The sequence below is a fragment of the Urocampus carinirostris genome, chromosome 9, assembly GCF_059441175.1.
Source record: "Urocampus carinirostris isolate Australia breed hairy pipefish chromosome 9, RoL_Ucar_1.0, whole genome shotgun sequence".
Classification (NCBI taxonomy): Eukaryota; Metazoa; Chordata; class Actinopteri; order Syngnathiformes; family Syngnathidae; genus Urocampus; species Urocampus carinirostris.
In genome coordinates this window covers 43,427,186-43,449,011 of record NC_142357.1, presented here as the reverse complement: position 1 = coordinate 43,449,011, position 21,826 = coordinate 43,427,186, and the positions used below count along the sequence as shown (strand labels likewise).

Here is a 21,826-nt window from a genome sequence, read left to right as displayed (position 1 = left end):
TCTTTGCATTTCCTTCATCTGTTCCTTCTCATCATTCTTTCCTCATTTATTTCCTTCCTTCTTTCCTTCCTTCCTTCCTTCCTTCCTTCCTTCCTTCCTTCCTTCCTTCCTTCCTTCCTTCCTTCCTTCCTTCCTTCCTTCCTTCCTTCCTCCCTCCCTCCCTCCCTCCCTCCCTCCCTTCCTTCCTTCCTTCCTTCCTTCCTTCCTTCCTTCCTTCCTTCCTTCCTTCCTTCCTTCCTTCTTTTCTTCCTTCCCCTCTTCTAATTCCCTTTACCTGTTACTTCCTTCCCTCTTTGCATTTCCTTTATCTGTTCCTTCCTTCCTTCTCATCATTCTTTCCTCTTTTCCTTCCTTCCTTCTTTCCTTCCTTCCTTCCCTCCTTCCTTCCTACCTTCCTTCTTTCCCCTCTTCGAATTCCCTTTACCTGTTACTTCCTTCTCTCTTTGCATTTTCTTTATCTGTTCCTTCCTTCCTTCACACCATTCTTTCCTCGTTTCCTTTCTTCCTTCTTCCTCATCTTCTTCCTTCCTTCTTCCTCGTCTTCCTCCTTCCTTCCCCCCTTCTAATTCCCTTGACCTGTCACTTCCTTCCCTCTTTGCATTTCCTTCATCTGTTCCTTCTCAGCATTCTTTCCTCATTTCTTTCCTTCCTTCCTTCCTTCCTTCCTCCCTCCCTTCCTTCCTTCCTTCCTTCCTTCCTTCCTTCCTTCCTTCCTTCCTTCCTTCCTTCCTTCCTTCCTTCCTTCCTTCCTTTCTTCCTTCCTTCCTTCCCCTCTTCTAATTCCCTTTACCTGTTACTTCCTTCCCTCTTTGCATTTCCTTTATCTGTTCCTTCCTTCCTTCTCATCATTCTTTCCTCTTTTCCTTCCTTCCTTCTTTCCTTCCTTCCTTCCCTCCTTCCTTCCTACCTTCCTTCTTTCCCCTCTTCGAATTCCCTTTACCTGTTACTTCCTTCTCTCTTTGCATTTCCTTTATCTGTTCCTTCCTTCCTTCTCACCATTCTTTCCTCGTTTCCTTTCTTCCTTCTTCCTCATCTTCTTCCTTCCTTCTTCCTCGTCTTCCTCCTTCCTTCCCCCCTTCTAATTCCCTTGACCTGTCACTTCCTTCACTCTTTGCATTTCCTTCATCTGTTCCTTCTCAGCATTCTTTCCTCATTTCTTTCCTTCCTTCCTTCCTTCCTTCCTTCCTTCCTTCCTTCCTTCCTTCCTTCCTTCCTTCCTTCCTTCCTTCCTTCCTTCCTTCCTTCCTTCCTTCCTTCATTCCTTCCTTCCTTCTTCCCCTCTTCTAATTCCCTTTACCTGTTACTTCCTTCCCTCTTTGCATTTCCTTTATCGTTCCTTCCTTCTCACCATTACTCCCTCATTTCCTTCCTTCCTTCTTCCTTGTCTTTTTCCTTCCTTCTTCCTCGTTTCCTTCCTTCTTTCTTCCTCATTTTCTTCCTTATTTCTTCCTCGTCTTCCTCCTTCCTTCCCCCTTTCTAATTCCCTTGACCTGTCACTTCCTTCCCTCTTTGCATTTCCTTCATCTGTTCCTTCTCATCATTCTTTCCTCATTTATTTCCTTCCTTCCTTCCTTCCTTCCTTTTTTCCTTCCTTCCTCCCTTCCTTCCTTCCTTCCTTCCTTCCTTCCTTCCTTCCTTCCTTCCCTCCTTCCTTTCTTCCTTCCCCTCTTCTAATTCCCTTTACCTGTTACTTCCTTCCCTCTTTGCATTTCCTTTATCTGTTCCTTCCTTCCTTCTCATCATTCTTTCCTCTTTTCCTTCCTTCCTTCTTTCCTTCCTTCCTTCCCTCCTTCCTTCCTACCTTCCTTCTTTCCCCTCTTCGAATTCCCTTTACCTGTTACTTCCTTCTCTCTTTGCATTTCCTTTATCTGTTCCTTCCTTCCTTCTCACCATTCTTTCCTCGTTTCCTTTCTTCCTTCTTCCTCATCTTCTTCCTTCCTTCTTCCTCGTCTTCCTCCTTCCTTCCCTCCTTCTAATTCCCTTGACCTGTCACTTCCTTCCCTCTTTGCATTTCCTTCATCTGTTCCTTCTCAGCATTCTTTCCTCATTTCTTTCCTTCCTTCCTTCCTTCCTTCCTCCCTCCCTTCCTTCCTTCCTTCCTTCCTTCCTTCCTTCCTTCCTTCCTTCCTTCCTTCCTTCCTTCCTTCCTTCCTTCCTTCCTTCCTTCCCCTCTTCTAATTCCCTTTACCTGTTACTTCCTTCCCTCTTTGCATTTCCTTTATCTGTTCCTTCCTTCCTTCTCATCATTCTTTCCTCTTTTCCTTCCTTCCTTCTTTCCTTCCTTCCTTCCCTCCTTCCTTCCTACCTTCCTTCTTTCCCCTCTTCGAATTCCCTTTACCTGTTACTTCCTTCTCTCTTTGCATTTCCTTTATCTGTTCCTTCCTTCCTTCTCACCATTCTTTCCTCGTTTCCTTTCTTCCTTCTTCCTCATCTTCTTCCTTCCTTCTTCCTCGTCTTCCTCCTTCCTTCCCCCCTTCTAATTCCCTTGACCTGTCACTTCCTTCACTCTTTGCATTTCCTTCATCTGTTCCTTCTCAGCATTCTTTCCTCATTTCTTTCCTTCCTTCCTTCCTTCCTTCCTTCCTTCCTTCCTTCCTTCCTTCCTTCCTTCCTTCCTTCCTTCCTTCCTTCCTTCCTTCCTTCCTTCCTTCCTTCCTTCTTTCCCCTCTTCAAATTCCCTTTACCTGTTACTTCCTTCCCTCTTTGCATTTCCTTTATCCGTTCCTTCCTTCCTTCTCACCATTCTTTCCTCATTTCCTTCCTTCCTTCTTCCTCGTCTTCATCCTTCCTTCCTTCACAGAACATTTATGAAACGTATTATTTTTGGCCGAGGGATTTGACGTGCCAGTGATGTCGGTTGACTATTTTTCAGTCCGGAAACTATTTTTGGACGAAACCAAGTCTAACGGTCCCAAATTTGTCGGGTGCAGGACAGGAACGGGACGCTTCCTCGCCTAGCTCGGGGAAAGCGTAACGTAGCAAAAAAAGCTTTTGTGTGACACCAGCTAATGCGGATTGGCGGCCATTTTGTCCAGCACCATGCTAAGCCGCAGTATCGTTCGGAGTTTTTTTTTTCCCACGTGCGGATTAGCGACTTGGAAAGTTTTCAACATTCACGACCGGAACGTGGACATTTTTACAAAACGTCTTCTTTTTGGGGGGGTCAGGGACGGGCTCTCGGAACACAAAGACGGACAATGACGCATTAACGAGAGCCAATGAATGCCAAGGATGCGCTTACGGGAACTGTTTTGTCTACCGTTTTGTGGAGCGGTGCATTGTGGGAAAGGACAAAGGACCCGATTGCAAAGCATCCCGGTCATGCGTAACGTCGGTCGGCCATTTTCTATTCGGTTCAGTAGAAAACACTGCGGTAATGTGACTTGAGCTGGTGCATTGTAGTTAGCGGGTGGATGCAAAGTGGGAGGATTTATTGAAAAGATGATATTAAACCCCTCGACTTGCAAGAATTAACAGGCCTTAAGAAGATTTTCTTGCTGGAGTCACTTCCGTATTTTTAATCATTTTCAAGATCTTGGGTTTCAGCTGTGTGGAGTTTGTATGTTCTCCCCGTGCTTGCGTGGGTTTCCTCCGGGCACTCCGGTTTCCTCCCACGTTCCAAAAACATGCATTTCAGGTGAATTGGCCGGTCCAAATTGTCCCTAGGTGTGAATGAGCGAGTGAGTTGTCTGTCCCCGTGTGCCCTGCGATTGGCTGGTAACTAGTCCAGGGTGTCCCCTGCCCACTGCCCGATGATTGCTGGGATGGGCTCCAGCATCCCCGCGACCCTACTGAGGATAAGCGGTGCAGCTGATGAGATGAGATGAGGTTTCAGCTGTACAACCTTGTCAGGACCAGAACGGAGACAGGACCCACTTGCGTTTCTCTCAGTTATATCGGAAGAAAGAGAAATGGTTGCACCCACGATTTGGTGATCGCTGGACGCTGGAAGCAGGTCGCTCTAAACGCAGGGACTTCCGTGGCGAGCGATAGCGGTGTCGGGAACGGAAAAAAACAGGTCAGTAGCCGGGATAGGAGATAAAAAACGTGGTCGGGATCGGAAACAAGTCGAAAGCCAGGAGAGGAGAGTAGACGTGGTCGGGGACAAAAAGAGGTCAAAAGCCGGGACGGGAGAGTAGACGTGGTTAGTACCAAAAACAGGTCGAAGCCGGGGGACAGACAGGAGCAGAAACAGGTGGGAGTCAGGGTCGAAAAAGCCTTGCCTAGTGTTCACTGAGTTTCGCAGATGGGCTGACAAAAAGGGACGGATAGGAGGGGGTAAAAGTACTGATCGGGAGCCAATCAGAGTGATTCACATCAGTAATCATGACACCAATAGCGTGTCAAGACTCGGTTAGATTTTTTTTTTTTTTTTTTTTTTTTTTTTTAGCTTTAATGTTTTAATTTCATATTTATCAATTTTTTGAGATGTTGGAAAAACAATATATTTTTTACATTTCTTTTTAATTATTTCTAGATATATTGCCAAAATGGGCAGCACGGTGGGGCAGTGGTTAGCGCTTGTGCGGCACAGTTCATGTCATGGGAACCTGTCGTGGGTTCAAATCCAGCTCCAGACTTCCTGTGCGGAGTTTGTATGTTCTCCCCGTGCACATTCCAAAAAACATGCATTTCAGGTGAATTGGCCGGTCCAAATTGTCCCTAGGTGTGGATGAGCGAATGAGTTGTCTGTCCCTGTGTGCCCTGCGATTGGCTGGCAACCAGTTCAGGGTGTCCCCTGCCCACTGCTCGATGATTGCCAGGATGGGCTCCAGCCCCCCCGCGACCCTAATGAGGATAAGCGGTACGGCTAATGAGATGAGATGAGATATTGCCAAAACAAACCGGTCTACAAAACGGGGGACGTCCCCCTGGTCAGGGTGGAGAGCGCCACGGGCGAGATCCTGACCACTGCCAACCAGATCGACTTAAAAAAATATTCTGATTTAGTTATTAATGAATCTAGTTTTCTTTTTCAGTTTGAAGGATTTTATGTACAGATGATCTATGTGTCTTCTTTGTTGAATTGGTATTCATTTTTTGGTTTGGAACCTTTTCAATGTTTTTTTTTTTATTATTATTTGTATTTTGGCAAGGGGGTTCTTTTGAATATCTCATCCCATCTCATTAGCTGCACCGCTTTTCCTCAGTAGGGTCGCGGGGGTGCTGGAGCCCTGGAGCCCATCCCAGCAATCAACGGGCAGTGGGCAGGGGACACGGGGACAGACAACTCACTCACCTAGGGACAATTTGGACCGGCCAATTCACCTGAAATGCATGTTTTTGGAATGTGGGAGGAAACCGGAGTGCCCGGAGGAAACCCACGCAAGCACGGGGAGAACATACAAACTCCGCACAGTAAGGCCGGGAGCTGGATTTGAACCCACGCAGGAGGTTCCCACGACCTCAGAACTGTGCCGCACACGCGCTAACCACTGCGCCGCCGTGCTGCCTCTTTTGAATATTTATGTGTTTATTTATTCATTTTGTCTTTGTCAGCTCAGTCCTGTCACTCTCCTGTTGTCAGTCCGTCAGTGAACCTCTGTTGTTACAAGGCAAGCATTTATGTCCCTGACTCCCGTAGGTCCTGATTTTTGCACCCGTTTTTCCACCAAAAATTAAAAAAATATTAAGACATACACAGTTTTAATAATTTAATAAGAGCTAACGATCGGTCGCCGACAACGGGAGCCTCTGCTCGATGCCGACTCGGCAATTCCATAAATGCCAGGGCGGCATTTTCAGGTAACACACGGAAACCTTAATTAGGTGTATTAAATATTGTGATATATTTATGGCATGAATAATCGCATTATTCTTCTCCAAGGAAAAGCACAGACACTAGTAAAACAAAACCTTGAAAAATATCCCTGGATCCATTACCCCTGATCGCATATTGCTGCAAACAGGGGCCAATATAGTAGTATTTTCCTCAGGCCTGGCAGTTCTTTTTGTGATTTTTTTAACCGAAAGTGAACTGCACTCACAGGGCCACAATCCATTATCTTCCATTACCCCCGCTCGCATATTGCTTCAAACAGGGGCCAATATAGGAGTATTTTCCTCAGGCCTGGCAGTTCATTTTGTGATTTCTTAACCGAAAGTGAACTGCACTCACAAGGCTACAATCCATTATCTTCCATTACCCCTGATCGCATATTACTGCAAGGAGGGGCCAATAAAAAAATATTTTCCTCAGGCCTGGCAGTTCTTTTTGTGATTTTTTTAACCGAAAGTGAACTGCACTCACAGGGCCACGTTCAATTGTCTTCCATTACCCCTGATCGCATATTGCTTCAAACAGGGGCCAATATAGGAGTATTTTCCTCAGGCCTGGCAGTTCATTTTGTGATTTTTTAATCGAAAGTGAACTGCACTCATGGGGCCACAACACATTATTTTCCATTACCCCCGATCGCATATTGCTGAAAACAGGGGCCAATAAGAGAGTATTTTCCTCAGGCCTGGCAGTTCTTTTTGTGATTTTTTTAACCGAAAGTGAACTGCACTCACAGGGCCACGTTCAATTGTCTTCCATTACCCCCGATCGCATATTGCTTCAAACAAGGGCCAATATAGGAGTATTTTCCTCAGGCCTGGCAGTTCATTTTGTGATTTCTTAACCGAAAGTGAACTGCACTCACAGGGCCACGTTCAATTGTCTTCCATTACCCCTGATCGCATATTGCTTCAAACAGGGGCCAATATAGGAGTATTTTCCTCAGGCCTGGCAGTTCATTTTGTGATTTTTTAACCGAAAGTGAACTGCACTCATGGGGCAACAACACATTATTTTCCATTACCCCCGATCGCATATTGCTGTAAACGGGGGCCAATAAGAGAGTATTTTCCTCAGGCCCAGCAGTTCTTTTTTGTCATTCTTTCAACCAAAAGTGAACTGCACTCATAGGGCCACAACACATTATTTTCCATTACCCCCGATCGCATAATGCCGCAAACAGGGGCCAATAAGAAAGCATTTTCCTCAGGCCCTGCAGTTCTTTTTTATTATTTTTTAAACCGAAAGTGAACTGCACTCATGGGGCCACAATGCATTAGCTTCCATTAGAAAACACAAGAAATAAACATCATAAGGCGGGGTCGCCGTATCCTGGGTATCTACTGTAAACTTGTATATCTGGAAAAGTACCAAGATATTTTTTTTTAATATTTAACAAAAACAATGACTTGATTGCTAGTGTGTCGCTCCACACAAGAAAAAAACGTCATAAGGCGGGGTCGCCGTATCCCGGGGTAGTACTGTAAACTATCATGGATGTAAAAGCATCCGGAGTTTGATTTTTCGGGGATATTTAACCGAAAAACGACTAGATTACTCGCTCCACACAAGAAAAAAACGTCATAAGGCGGGGTCGCCGTATCCTGGGTATCTACTGTACACTTGTTTATATAGAAAAGCATCAAGAGATTTTATTTTGTTTTTTAATATTTAACTGAAAAACGACTAGATTACTCGCTCCACACAAGAAAAAACGGTCATAAGGTGGGGTCGCCGTATCCCGGGGTAGTACTGTAAACTATTATAGATGTAAAAGCATCCGGAGTTTGATTTTTCGGGGACATTTAACCGAAAAATGACTAGATTTCTCGCGTGTCGCTCCACACAAGAAAAAACGGTCTTATGGTGGGGTCGCCGTATCCTGGGTATCTACTGTACACTTGTGTATATATAGAAAAGCATCAAGAGATTTTTTAAAAAATATTTAACTGAAAAACGACTAGATTACTCGCTCCACACAAGAAAAAACGTCTTAAGGCGGGGTTGCCATATCCTGGGTATCTACTGTAAACTTGTATTTATATAAGCATCAAGAGATTTTTTTAATACTTAACCGAAAGACGACAAGAAGAAAAAACACAAGAAAAACACCATAAGGCGGGGTCGCCGTATCCTGGGGATCAACTGTAAACTATAAATGGAAAAGCATCAAGAGATGTTATTATTATTATTTTTTTTATATTTAACCGAAATACGACTGGAAGAAAAAAAACACAAGAAAAACACCGTAAGGCGGGGTAGTACTGTAAACTATTATGGACATTTAACCGAAAAACGACGAGATTACTCGCTCCACAAAAGAAAAAACGGTCATAAGGCGGGGTCGCCATAACCCGGGGTAGTACTGTAAACTATCATGGATGTAAAAGCATCCGGAGTTTGATTTTTCAGGGACATTTAACCGAAAAACGACTAGATTTCTCCCTTGTACACAAGAAAAAACGGTCATAAGGCGGGGTCGCCGTATCCCGGGGTAATACTGTAAACTATTATGGATGTAATAGCATCCGGAGTTTGATTTTTCGGGGACATTTAACCGAAAAACGACTAGATTTCTCCCTTGTACACAAGAAAAACGGTCATAAGGCGGGGTCGCCGTATCCCGGGGTAGTACTGTAGACTATTATGGATGTAATAGCATCCGGAGTTTGATTTTTCAGGGACATTTAACCGAAAAATGACTAGATTACTCGCTCCACACAAGAAAAAAACGTCATAAGGCGGGGTCGCCGTATCCCGGGGTAAGTACTGTAAACTAGGGACATTTAACCGAAAAACTACTAGATTTCTCGCGTGTATCGCTCCACACAGGAAAAAAACGGTCATAAGGCGGGGTCGCCGTATCCCGGGGTAGTACTGTAGACTATTACGGATGTAATAGCATCCGGAGTTTGATTTTTCAGGGACATTTAACCGAAAAATGACTAGATTTCTCCCTTGTACACAAGAAAAACGGTCATAAGGCAGGGTCGCCGTATCCCGGGGTAGTACTGTAGACTATTATGGATGTAATAGCATCCGGAGTTTGATTTTTCAGGGACATTTAACCGAAAAATGACTAGATTTCTCCCTTGTACACAAGAAAAACGGTCATAAGGCGGGGTCGCCGTATCCCGGGGTAGCACCCCCACTCACCTTGACCAACTCGTAATGCTGAATCCCGTTGAGCCCGATATCGGGGTCGAAGGCGGAGGGCACGGGGTATCGGCTGTTGACGGCCGTGTTCTCGGGAATGGAAATGTTGATGACGGTGGACTGGAAAAGCGGGGCGTTGTCGTTGACGTCCTCGATCAAAAACCGAATCTTCACCAATCGGAAGATCTCGTCGGGCAGGACCGCCACCTCCATCTCGTAGTAGCATCGTTTTTCCCCGAAAAGCGCCGAGCATAACTTCTCCCGGTCGATCCGGTGGGCGGTGGTCATTAGCTCGCCCGTGGCGCTCTCCACCCTGACCAGGGGGACGTCCCCCGTTTTGTAGACCGGTTTGAACTGCAGCGGGGACGAGAGACGGACATCGGGGTCCAGTTTGAGGTCCAGGTCCCGGCGGAGGTTCCCGATGCGGACGTTTTCCGGTTGTTCCTCCTTCACCGTGTAGTCCTTCTCCTGAGCCCGGCTCGGGAAAACCCAGCAGGTCAGGAAGACCAGGAACAAGGACTTGGGACTTGACGGGTTCATAATGGGGCCGTGGCGCTTCCGCGGGAGCAATTCTGAGAAAAAAATAGCAAGAGCGGGTCAATTTTTTTTTCATGCGCTGCAAAAATATTTAGAAGTGGTCATCTTTCCTCATTTTAAGATCTTTGATCAAAACTCCGCCCCTCATCTTATTTGAGTCATTTTTGTTGTGAATTTGTATTTATATTAGCAGGGGTCTCTAACGTGGTGTCCGCGGGCCCCAGGGTGCACCCTGGGGACAAATAGAACGCTCATGTTGGGTCATTGTGATTTTCTAGTAAGTGAATTTTTGTGGTTGACTGAGTCAAATTAACCGTACTTCCTATTTATTCCTTTCTTTCTCTTCCTTTCTTTATCCTTTCTTCTTTTCTTTCATTCCTTCCTTTTTTCTCCCGTTCTCTCTTTATTTCTCTTTCTCCCCTTTCTTTCCTTCTGTCTTCCTCTCTTTATCTTACTCTCTCTCTCTTTCTCTTTCTCTCTCTCCCTCTCTCTCTCTCTCTCTCTGTCTCTCTCATTTTCTCTCTTTGTTTTTCTCTTTCCTTTTCTGTTTCTCTATTTTATTTTCTCTCTCTCTTTATTCCTTTTACTCGCTGTCTTTCTCTCAATTTCCATCTTCTCTTTTTCTCTATTTTTTTTCTCTCCCTCTTTATTCATTTTACTGTCTGTCTTTCTCTCAATTTCTATTTTCTCTTTCTTTTTTTCTTTATTTTATTTTTTCTCTCTCTCTTTATTCATTTTACTCTCTGTCTTTCTCTCAATTTTTAGTTTTCAATTTCTCTATTTTCTTTTTCTATCTCTCTTTATTCATTTTACTCTCTGTGGTTCTCTCAATTTCTATCTTCTCTTATTCTCTATTTTCTTTTTTCTCTCTCTCTTTATTCATTTTACTTTCTGTCTTTCTATCGATTTCTGTCTTCTCTTATTCTCTATTTTCTTTTTTCTCTCTCTCTTTATTCATTTTACTCTCTTTCTTTCTCTCAATTTCTATCTTCTTTTTTTCTGTATTTTGTTTCTTCCCTCCCTCTTTATTAATTTTACTCTCTGTCTTTCTGTCAATGTTTATCTTCTCTTTTCTCTATTTTTTTTCTCTATTCATTTTACAGTTTGTCATTCTTTTAATTTCTATCTTCTCTTTTTCTCTATTTTATTTTTCTTTATTTTCTTTTTCTCCCTCTCTTTATTCTATTTACTCTCTGTCTTTCTCTCAATTTCTATCTTCTCTTTGCTCTATTTTCTTTTTTCCCTCTTTCTCGTTATTCATTTTACTCTCTGTCTTTCTCTCAATTTCTCTCTTCTCTTTTTCTCTATTTTCTTTTTTCCTCTCTCTCCTTTTATTCATTTTACTCTCTGTCTTTCTCTCAATTTCTATCTTCTCTTTTTCTCTTTTCTTTTTCTCTCTCTCTTTATTCATTTTACTCTCTTTCTTTCTCTCAGTTTCTATCTTCTCCTTTTCTCTATTTTCTTTTCTCTCTCTCTCTCTTTATTCATTTTACTCTCTGTCTTTCTCTCAATTTCTATCTTCTCTTTTTCTCTATTTTCCTTTCTCTCTCTCTCTCTTTACTCATTTTACTCCCTGTCTTTCTCCCAATTTCTATCTTTTCTTTTTCTCCTCTCTCTCTTATAGATGTGTGTGTGTAAAAGTGTGTAAACCTATAAATCTCAAGCAATTGTAAAAGAAGCTTTGGGGCTACGTCCGAGAAAGCTAATTCCCGTCATTTCTCCGGCATTAACCTTTGCTAACAAGCAGCCAGTAAAGGTTAACACTAGACAAATTCTATCCATCTGCGTAATCGTGCCGCCTGATTTCTTTTTTTGTTTCTCTCTCGAGGTTCCTGCACGTTTTTTTCACGGCCGAATTCAAGCACTTTTAAGCACTTTCAAGGAAGAAATCCAGTACCCATCAAAAGATGATTTTAGTCATCAAAGTCCACAAAAAAAAAAAAAAAAACTACTGTATTTTCCGCGCTATAGGGCGCACCGGGTTATAGGGCGCACCCCCAAAACATAGTTTTTGGTCCTATAACCAATTACCATAAATTCCAGACTATAGAGCGCACCTGATTATAAGCCGCACCGACCACAAAACCGATTTTGTACATACACAAGCCGCACCTGTATATTAGCCGCATGCGCCCACATTGAAAAAAACGCAATTCAAACACAAATTTAACCAATACCCGATAAAGTCCAAAAAACACAGCCGGCAAAATGAACGGAAAATGATACCGGTACTTAACATTTAATGCAGAACTGCAGAGTCCAGGTGCCCGTTGAAAGTAATCCAAGGAAAAAAGTGTACCGTATTTTCCGCACTATAAGGCGCACCGGGTTATAGGGCGCACCCCCAAAAAATAGTTTTTGGTCCTATATTTTCCATACATAAGGCGCACCGGATTATAAGGCGCTACAATGGGAACGTGGACAAAACAGTCAAATGGTTCAGTCCAACTGATTACCCCCTTAACATTCCCAAAGCTTGCAAAGAAGCAAATACGTGTCGTAGACACATGCGGATGCGGTGTCCGTACCATGTCACTCAAATGCATCGTTCCATCATTCGGAAGGTTAAAGTCTAGGGATTCAAGAAATGCCAACCATTCCTTAGTTTCTATTTTCTTTTTCGCTCGCAACTTTACTGTGCATATGACAATAAACACTTGGAATTGAGTTGAATTCACTCAACTCATCACAGCAACATCAAGATCGTTCTAAAACAAGATACTGGGAAAATATATAGCCGGAGTAGCTCACTGAAGTCGTTGTGTTCAATAATAATGTGCAACCATGGTCCTCTTATATCCGTGAGTGTAGTAAATCCAGGAGAGTCAAATATTTACAAATACAGACTAATGAAACATGTTTCAAGCTTGCTATTCAGTCATCTTCTTCGGCCAATTGCAGGGTTTGTTTTGGCCCTCTAGCCAATCCGAGGCTCCGAATAACTTTAGCCAATAGCGTTCAATTCAAATGATGATTGACACATTGGTTAGCCAATGAAACGCCGGTATATAAATCCCGCGGACTACTCCACGTTCGGGGGAAAATCGAGTCGGCGGCTGTTGCGTAAGTTGCGATACCTTGCGAATTTAATATTGATCCACATATAAGGCGCACTGTATTATAAGGCGCATGGTCAGCTTTTGAAAAAAAATAAGACTTTTAAATGCGCCTTATAGTGCGGAAAATACGGTAAGTGGAAAGCTTGCTTCTTGCATATACTTTGTGCTATTTTAAGATGTTCCTATTGAAGGATTCTATACATTTGACTATAAAGGATTTTATACGATCGAATACAAATTACATTTAAATGCAAAAGATATTCACTGGCGGGGTCAGTGCAACCTAGTGGAGAATATTGTTTATAGGAATGGCGGCTGATTTGAGTTTTTTTTTTGTTTTCCAGACATCGAGGCGAGGTGATGGAGCCCAAGGGGGGTTTCCCTGGCACGCCCATGGGAGGAGCCGGCACACCATCTTGCGGAAAGAAGTGGGCCGAGAGGAGAAAGCTAGAGGAATTCAGAGAAGGCTACAAAGAGACTCGGGCGACACTAATTCGGCTAATTCGATGGAGTTCACTTAGTTCAATTGTTTATGAAATGAAATCTGTGAAAATGTCGGTTATTCTTGTTTATCTTTTCCATCAAGAAACAATAGTTCAATTTGGTAAAGGATACACTTTAATATTTAAAACCTAACACTATCTAAGCTCTACGATCTTTTCATGTCAATGGGCTGCTGTAAACTGACATGAATTCCGCCATTTGGACTGGAAAATGAGCCAAATTTCGACTCATATTCATAATATTGAGTGAATTCAATCGTTCAATCAACGACTGTTTGCTTTTGCTTTTTGTTTTACATTTTTAATGTCTTTTTTTTGCATATTTTTAGAGGATCTGTGTCTTATTTGGTGAAATACTTTTTTAAAGCACCGAAGAGTCAATATTTTTATTTTGTTATACGCACTCTGCTCCAGCACCCCCGCGGCCCTACTGATGATAAGCAGTGAAGATAACGGATGGATTGATACATTTTTGTTGCAAAATGTTTTATTATTTTTGATAGTTTATTATTAAATATAGCAGCAAAGTGGAGCAGTGGTTAGCGCGTTTGCAGCAGAGTTCACGAGATTGACTCTCCTCTGTGGAGTTTGCATGTTCTCCCCGTTTCCTCCCACATTCCAAAAAAACAGCCTTCCAGGCTAATTGGCTAGTCCAGATTGTCCCTAGGTGGGAATGAGCGAGTGAGTTGTCTGTCTCTGTGTGCCGAAGATGGCTGGGATTGGCTCCAGCACCCCCGCGGCCCTACTGACGATAAGCAGTGAAGATAAAGGATGGATGGCTAAATTATTTGTTGCATGTTTTATTATTTTTTGATAGTTTGTTATTAAAAAAAATGGGGAGCCGTTTGAGAGGCAAAAGATCCGGCTCTTTTCAGTGAGCCAAGCCAAAAGTGCTGAATTTCTAAATAGAGCTGTCCTTTTGGGTACAACCAGTAGGGGGCGTTGACGCTTCAAGGGCATCATGACATGCTACCAGACCAGACGTGTCGGCGTCTTTTTCACACACTATTCAAACATGTTTTCTTAATGTATCGCCTGGTCAACAGAGTCACACTGCGACGGCAACAATTTCAAGCACTTGCGAGCATTTCAAGCACCCGTACGAACCCCGCCTCCTCCAATCACACAAACGGCAATAATTATACGCTAATAAAAGACTCATTTGCTTCCCACGTGAAGATTTGAGCTCCTAAGGAGAAACCAGGCTAATATTTGGAATTAGTGGGAGTGCTTTTAGCGCTCTAAATATAGACTTCTTCTCCAAGTGGACCCCATTTAACCGTTTTTAAATTTTCAAACAATAAGCCCTCTAATTGACAGCAACTAATTCATATTTTATGATATTGGCCTCAATGACTGTAAAGAATATTAATTGTAACTATAAAGAAAATGGAACTATTGTCTGTACTATATTTATTGGTTATGGGTCCGTGATGCTAAAGAAAGAAGCAAAAACATGATAACCCCAGAAATTAAGCTTAAAATGATTGCAACATGGGCAGCATGGCGGCGCAGTGGTTAGCGTGTGTACGGCACAGTTCTGAGGTCATGAGATTGAACCTCCGGTGTGGAGTTTGCATGTTCTCCCCCTGCCTGCGTGGTTTTCCTCCCACATTCCAAAAACATGCATGTGAGACTAATTGGCTGGTCCCAATTGTTCCTAGGTGTGAATGAGCCAGTGAATTCTCTCCGTGTGCCCTGCAACTAGTCCCCTGCCCACTGCCTGAAGATAGCTGGGATGGGCTCCAGCACCCCCGTGACCCTACTGAGGATAAGCAGTGCAGATAATGGATGGATGGATAAAAAAGACACATACATCGCTCCCAGAATTATGTCCGTAATTTAATGTTGGCTATTTTTGCATACTTTATTTTTTGCTATGTGTCCCAATGCTTGCGCTGATGCAAAAGGGAGAAGTAAAAAAGGTGATAACCATGGAAACGAAGCTTGCAATTATCTCGAAAAACTAAAAAAGTACACGATTGGCTACCTGCGCAATATTGCACTCCCATGACGTAACATGGGCGATACATACTGTATTTTTTTATTCCCAAGGCTTGCAGGGATGCTTAAAGGGGAAGCGAAATATGATAACCATGGAAACGAAGCTTGCGGTGGTATCGAAATATGAAGGAGTCACACCAATCGCTACCATGGCTAAGGAATATGGTGGTAACATCAGTGATATAGTTTGTTATGTTGTACTGTGTTCACAAGCTAGATTCACAAGGTAAAAGGGTAAACGAAACATGGCGACCATGGAAATAAAGCTTGTGATTATCTAGAAATATGAAGAAGGCCCACATATCACTCAAGAATATGGCTGTACAACTGGAATATTGTTTTTTTTAACTTAAATTATTGTTTAGGGGTCTCTAGCCTTGCAGCAACGCTAAAGGCAAAAGCAAAAGCATGATAACCATGGAAACAAAGTTTGTGATGATCTAGAAATGGGAAGCACACTAATCACAACGCTGACTGAGGAATACAGTGTCCCTTGAAAGGGAAAAAAACAAGTAAAAGGCATAAAAACTGAAAGGAAAAATGGTTGAACACCGTGATTCTTCATAGTTTGTATTCTTTCTTGTGCTTTTTAGCTCCTGTTTTCAGCTGCACAACACTGTAACGCGACATCTTGTCAAATTTTACACACTTTCCCTTAAAAGAAAAAAACAAACAAGAGAAAGGAAAAAAAAACAGGAGAAAAAAAATTGTACTTTTTGGTCCTAGTAGTTTATAGTCTTCCTTGCGCTTTTTAGCACTGTGAAATATAACACACTGTGCCTTTAATATTACGGCAATTCTACCGCGTAAGCCAGTTTTCCTTTTCCTTTTTGTAGATCGGAGCACAATAATTGAAAGTAAGGAAGCGGTGTGACTCTCCTTTGCTTACAGTTGAAGACTGCGCCGTTTTTTTCTTCTTTCGGATTTCCAGAAGCAGGCCTGCACTGCATCACTTTCCGTCACTGGCACGTCCCCTCCTCCCCACCCCTAAACCCTCACACTCCATATTCGGACCTGGCAGGAATCGAAACTTCCTAGGAAGACTTCCAAAATGGAGTCCGGACACACCGACCGGACCCGGTCCGAGTGCCTCGTCGTCCCGCAACACCCTTTCAGTTTCTTTTTTCATGACAGCAAATAATTAATAATAATAACAAATAATATTTTCCGTTTGTGTATTTTCCGCATTAGCTACGCGACAAACTACAGCAACGGTTGTAAAAACCGCCCTCAAGGGGGCGATATATACGTGTCCCCTTTCGTTTTCTGCAATTTTCATCATAAATGAAGATGTCGGTGACGCGAAGAGGATGAGTAATAACTCTTATTTATTTTCCTATTTTGTAGTATTTCTTCCTGACGTTACAATATAATACATACACATGATTTTGACATGTATTTATGGGAATTTGTTTTTTGTAGTAAACCAAAAATAATAATACTACATTCATATTTATAAGTACTGTATATCGGAAAAAAATAAATGGATTTTATTCGAACTGGGAAAAACATGGCCGACTTTTTTCCTGGATGCAACACTTGGGACTGACTAATGTTTTTTTTAGCTCAACTAGGAAAATTATATATATATATATATATATATATATATATATATATCAATAATGATACTACATTTGTATTATTAAGTACTGCATTTCGGAAGAAAATAAATAGATTTCATGAGAACTAATAAAAACATGGCCGACTTTTTAGTCCCAACACTTGGGACTAATGGTTCCTTTAGCGCAAGTAGGAAAATATATATATATATATTAAAATTAATACTCCATTTTTATTATTAAGTACTGCATTTTGGAAGAAAATAAATGGATTTCATGAGAACCGATAAAAACATGGCCGACTTTTTTTCCGGATACAACACTTGGGACGAATAGTTCCTTTAGCTCAACTCAGAAAAAAAAAAAAAATAATAAAAAAAAATATATATATATATATATATATATATATTTATAAACAATACTACATTTTTATTATTAAGTACTGCATTTTGGAAGAAAATAAATAGATTTCATGAGAACCGATAAAAACATGGCTGACTTTTTTTCCGGATACAACACTTGGGACGAATAGTTCTTTTAGCTCAACTAGGAAAAAAAAAAATAATATATATATATATATATATATATATATATATACATTTAAAAAAAAATAATACTACATTTTTATTATTAAGTACTGCATTTTGGAAGAAAATAAATGGATTTAATGAGAACCAATAAAAAACATGGCCGACTTTTTTCCGGATGCAACACTTGGGACTAATCGTTCCTTTAGCTCAACTCAGAAAAACTAAAATATATATATATATATATATCAATAATAATACTACATTTTATTATTAAGTACTGCATTTTGGAAGAAAATACATAGATTTCATGAGAACCGGGATAAACATGGCTGACTTTTTTCCGGATGCAACACTAGGGAGGAATAGTTCCCTTTAGCTCGACTAGGAAAAAAAAAAACAATTGTATATAGTTACATATATAGTTAGTCCTAAAACCTTTCCAATTCTAAAATAGAGTGCTTTTAACCAATATTTAAATAGGAAAGACTATAAAATACAAGCCCAGATTTCTCCATAAATGACAAAATTGCGTGTCATTATTGGATATAGGGTTTAGCCCCCCGTTCTCCCCCCAAAAATAAATCATTATTAAAATGATTTGAATTCATTGCATTGTAGAAACAATAATATATATGATAGCACGTTTCAGGACACCCATAGTAGCTGTAGACTGAACATAAAATTGGATGAATAGAATGCAAAATGGAAGCTCCAGGGATGACAAGATGCAAACGTTTTTGTCTATTGAATTATTCCGAAGAAGATGAGAAACCCCTCTCGGCCTCCCATTGAGAAAAACAAGTGGTCACTGAATTTAAAAACCAAACGATTTGGACATCAAGACCACTCGTCGAGTAAGATCAAATGAGTAAAGGGGTCTAGGAGTCAAAACAGTGATTTTTGTGTATATTTTTGCTCGATTAAGCTAATAACAGTCATTTATGTGAATACTTTTGCTAGATTTGGCTAAAAACAGTCATTGTTGTGTATATTTTTGCTGGATTGGGCTCATAACAGTAATTTTTGTGTATTTTTTGCTAGATTTGGCCCCAAACAGTCACTTGTATCCATAATTTTACTCGATTATGCTCAAAACAGTCATTTTTGTGTATATTTTTGCTCAATCTGGCTCAAAACGGGCATTTTCATCCATAATTTTAATCTATTATGCTCAAAATGGTGATTTTTGTTTATATTGTTGCTCGATCTGGCTTAAAACAGTCATTTTTGTGTATATTTTTCCTCAATCAAGCTCAAAACAGTCATTTTTGTTAATATATTTGCTCGATTAAGCTTAAAACAGTCATTTTTGTGTATATTTTTGCCTGATCAAGCTCAAAACAGTCATTTTTGTGTATATTTTTGCTCAATCTGGCTCAAAACGGGCATTTTCATCCATAATTTTAATCTATTATGCTCAAAACGGTGATTTTTGTTTATATTGTTGCTCGATCTGGCTTAAAACAGTCATTTTTGTGTATATTTTTCCTCAATCAAGCTCAAAACAGTCATTTTTGTTTATATATTTGCTCGATTAAGCTTAAAACAGTCATTTTTGTGTATATTTTTGCCTGATCAAGCTCAAAACATACTGTTTTTGTGTATGTTTTTGCTCGATTTGGCTCAAACCAGTCATTTTTTGTGTATAATTTTGCTCGATTGGGCTCAAAACAGTCATTTCTGTGTATATTTTTGCTCAAATAAGCTAAAACCAGTCATTTTTTTAATATTTTTGCGAGATCTGTCTCAAAACAGACATTTTTGTGTATATTTTTGCCAGAATTTGCTCAAAACATTAATTTTTGTGTATGTTTTTTGCTCGATTTGGCTCAAATCAGTCATTTTCTGTGTATATTTTTGCTCGATTGGGCTCGAAACAGTCATTTTTGTGTATATTATTGCTCGATTGGGCTCAAAACAGTCATTTCTGTGTATATTTTTGCTCAAATAAGCTAAAACCAGTCATTTTTGTGAATATTTTTGTGAGATTTAGCTCAAAACAGTCAATTTTTGTGTATTTTTATGCTCAATTGGGCTACAAACAGTCATTTTTGTGTATATTTTTGCCCGAATTTGCTCAAAACAGTCATTTTTGTGTATATTTTTGCCCGAATTTGCTCAAAACAGTCATTTTTGTGTGTATTTTTGCTCAATTAAGCTCAAAACAGTGATTTATGTGTATATTTTTGCCCGATCAAGCTCAAAACATTAATTTTTGTGTATGTTTTTTGCTCGATTGGGCCCGAAACAGTCATTTTTGTGTATATTTTTGCTCGATTGGGCTCAAAACAGTCATTTCTGTGTATATTTTTGCTCAAATAAGCTAAAACCAGTCATTTTTGTGAATATTTTTGCGAGATCTGGCTCAAAACAGTCATTTTTGTGTATATTTTTGCCCGAATTTGCTCAAAACAGTCATTTTTGTGTGTATTTTTGCTCAATTAAGCTCAAAACAGTGATTTATGTGTATATTTTTGCCCGATCAAGCTCAAAAAAGCAATGAACAAGCGGACCTCCACCCCGTCGAGAGTTTTGTAGTCCGAGGCGGACATTTTTTAGACGCAATATTTCAATCGAAAATGTTTTTTATCGTATAAAGGTCAAGAATAAGCTTGAAAAGATTCAGGGACATTTTCATACGTGAAATTATTCGGAAGAAAAATAAGTTAAACCGATCATTCCATGACGCTAAAGTAACCCCCACCCCCCATATCTACATATATATAAGTTATTCTAATCACAAAATCACTTGAATTCCCTAATTTTCCAAGACCACATAGATGATGATTTATGATGCATCTCCTAAGATAATACTGGAAAGGGGTTCGTAAGTGAAATTATTCTGAAGAAAAATAAGTTAACTGATCATTCCATGATGCAATAGTAACCCCCCCCCCCCCCCCCCATATCTCTATATGTCATTCTAATGACAAAATCACTTGATTTCGCTGAAATTTTAAGACCGCATAGATGATGATTTAATCATGATGCATCTCCTAAGACCATACTGGAAACCGGTACATAAAGTGAAATTATTCTGAAGAAAAATAAGTTAAACTGATCATTCCATGCAATAGTAACACCCACCCCCAATATATATATATATATATATATATATATATATATATAGGTTATTCTAATCACAAAATCACTTGAATTCCCTGAATTTTAAGACCACATAGGTGATGATTTAATCATGATGCATCTCCTAAGATTATACTGGAAAAGGGTCTTAGACTAAAATGACTGCCCCCCCCTCGATCCCTCCAAAAAGAAAAAAAAACAGTTATTCCGATCACAAAAATCACTAAATTCAAAGACCATAACGTTTAGTCCCAATGAGGAAGGGGTCTTATATTAAAGCAATTGTCTTAAATCCTAGTCTGTGACGGACATTTTGAATCAGTGTTTCAATCCAAAATGTATAGTGTAATCCGTAGTATGAGTTTAAGCTTGAAGGAATCCAGGGACGTCCCGGGAAAACGTTTTAGACCCCCTCCCCAAAAGAATACAAAATGTGACGGAAACCCCCCAAAAATAAATGAATCTGATCATAATAAAAACAGCCTCCAAAAAAATAGTAAATTTATTGTATCTTAAAAAAATATCTCTTGAATTTCACTCATTTTAGACACCAATTTTCTATATTCTCCTCTGTATTTTCTCTTTAATTCTATAGCTCTCTCTCTCTTTATTCTCTCTCTCTCTTTTTTTTCGTTTTCATTTGATCCCCCTATCTTCACTTTCCTTTTTTTCTCCTGCTCTGAGTATATCGCTCTTTCTATTTCTCATTAAATCTCTCACTCACCATTTTCATTCCATTTTTCTCTCCCTCCTTTTTTATTTCTCCTTCTTTCTTTTTATAACACGTTTTCTCTTAATTCTTTGTCTTCTTCTCTTTTATTTTTTTCTATTTCTCCTTCTCCAAATCTTTCTCTCTATCCATTTCCCTTTATATTTCCCCCTTTTCTTTTCTCTTTTCGCAATCTCCATTTCTCTCTTTCTCCATTTTCTCCTCTATTTCTCTCGTTTTATATTGTGCTCGCTCTCTCGCTCTTTTCCTTTTCTCCCCGTCTTTCTCTCTATCTGTCCCTCTCAAACTCTCTCATTTTATTTTTTATTATTTCTTTATTTTTTCTCTCTATCTCTCTCATTCCCATTCTTTTTTTGCCAAATGATTGCCCTCACATCCCTTCCCACTCCCAAAAATAAAATAAAAATAAGTTATTATAATTGTAGCCCCCCAGAGCCCCCCCCCTAAAAGAAAATCAAGTTAGCCCGATGACAAAACCACACGAATTCACTGAATCCAAAGGCTAAATAGTTTGTTCACGGTGAGCCTGTATCTCTAACGAGCAAACCTGCGGCTTATAATCAAGTGATTGCACCCTCCTCCCCTATGCCAATCCCCCCACCGTGACGGATCCACGATCTTGTTGCCGCGCACCCACGCTGACGTGCTTGGCACTTCGAATGAGTTGTAGAAAAAAATCATATTTGTATTCTTTAATAAGCCGAAATCCGTTTTTTTTTTCGTTTTTTGGGGGGGGAGTGACGCACACGCTGCATTTTGCTCGTTTAACTAACACAAATTAAGAAAACGAAGAAGAAAAAATGGATTACCTTTTTTGGGGTGCGCGTAAAAATCACTCGGTGGCGCCTCCGCGTAAAAACATGATTATTGATCAAAAGGAATAAT

At 40.3% G+C, this 21,826-nt stretch overlaps 1 protein-coding gene across 2 annotated transcripts in view; it reads right to left on the bottom strand.

Annotated features, from left to right (window-relative positions):
* pcdh11 (protocadherin 11) overlaps positions 1 to 21,826 on the bottom strand; it is a 341,850-nt gene that overhangs the window by 319,708 nt on the left and 316 nt on the right. For both annotated transcript variants that reach the window (XM_088343958.1, XM_088343959.1), the window contains exons 1-2: positions 21,751 to 21,826; positions 8,936 to 9,507 (exon numbers count right to left, since the gene is read on the bottom strand). The exon at positions 21,751 to 21,826 is cut by the window's right edge and continues 316 nt beyond it. In XM_088343958.1, the coding sequence (XP_088200084.1) occupies positions 8,936 to 9,475 (540 nt within the window). In that variant the 5' untranslated portion in view covers positions 9,476 to 9,507; positions 21,751 to 21,826. The remainder of the gene's footprint in view (positions 1 to 8,935; positions 9,508 to 21,750) is intronic.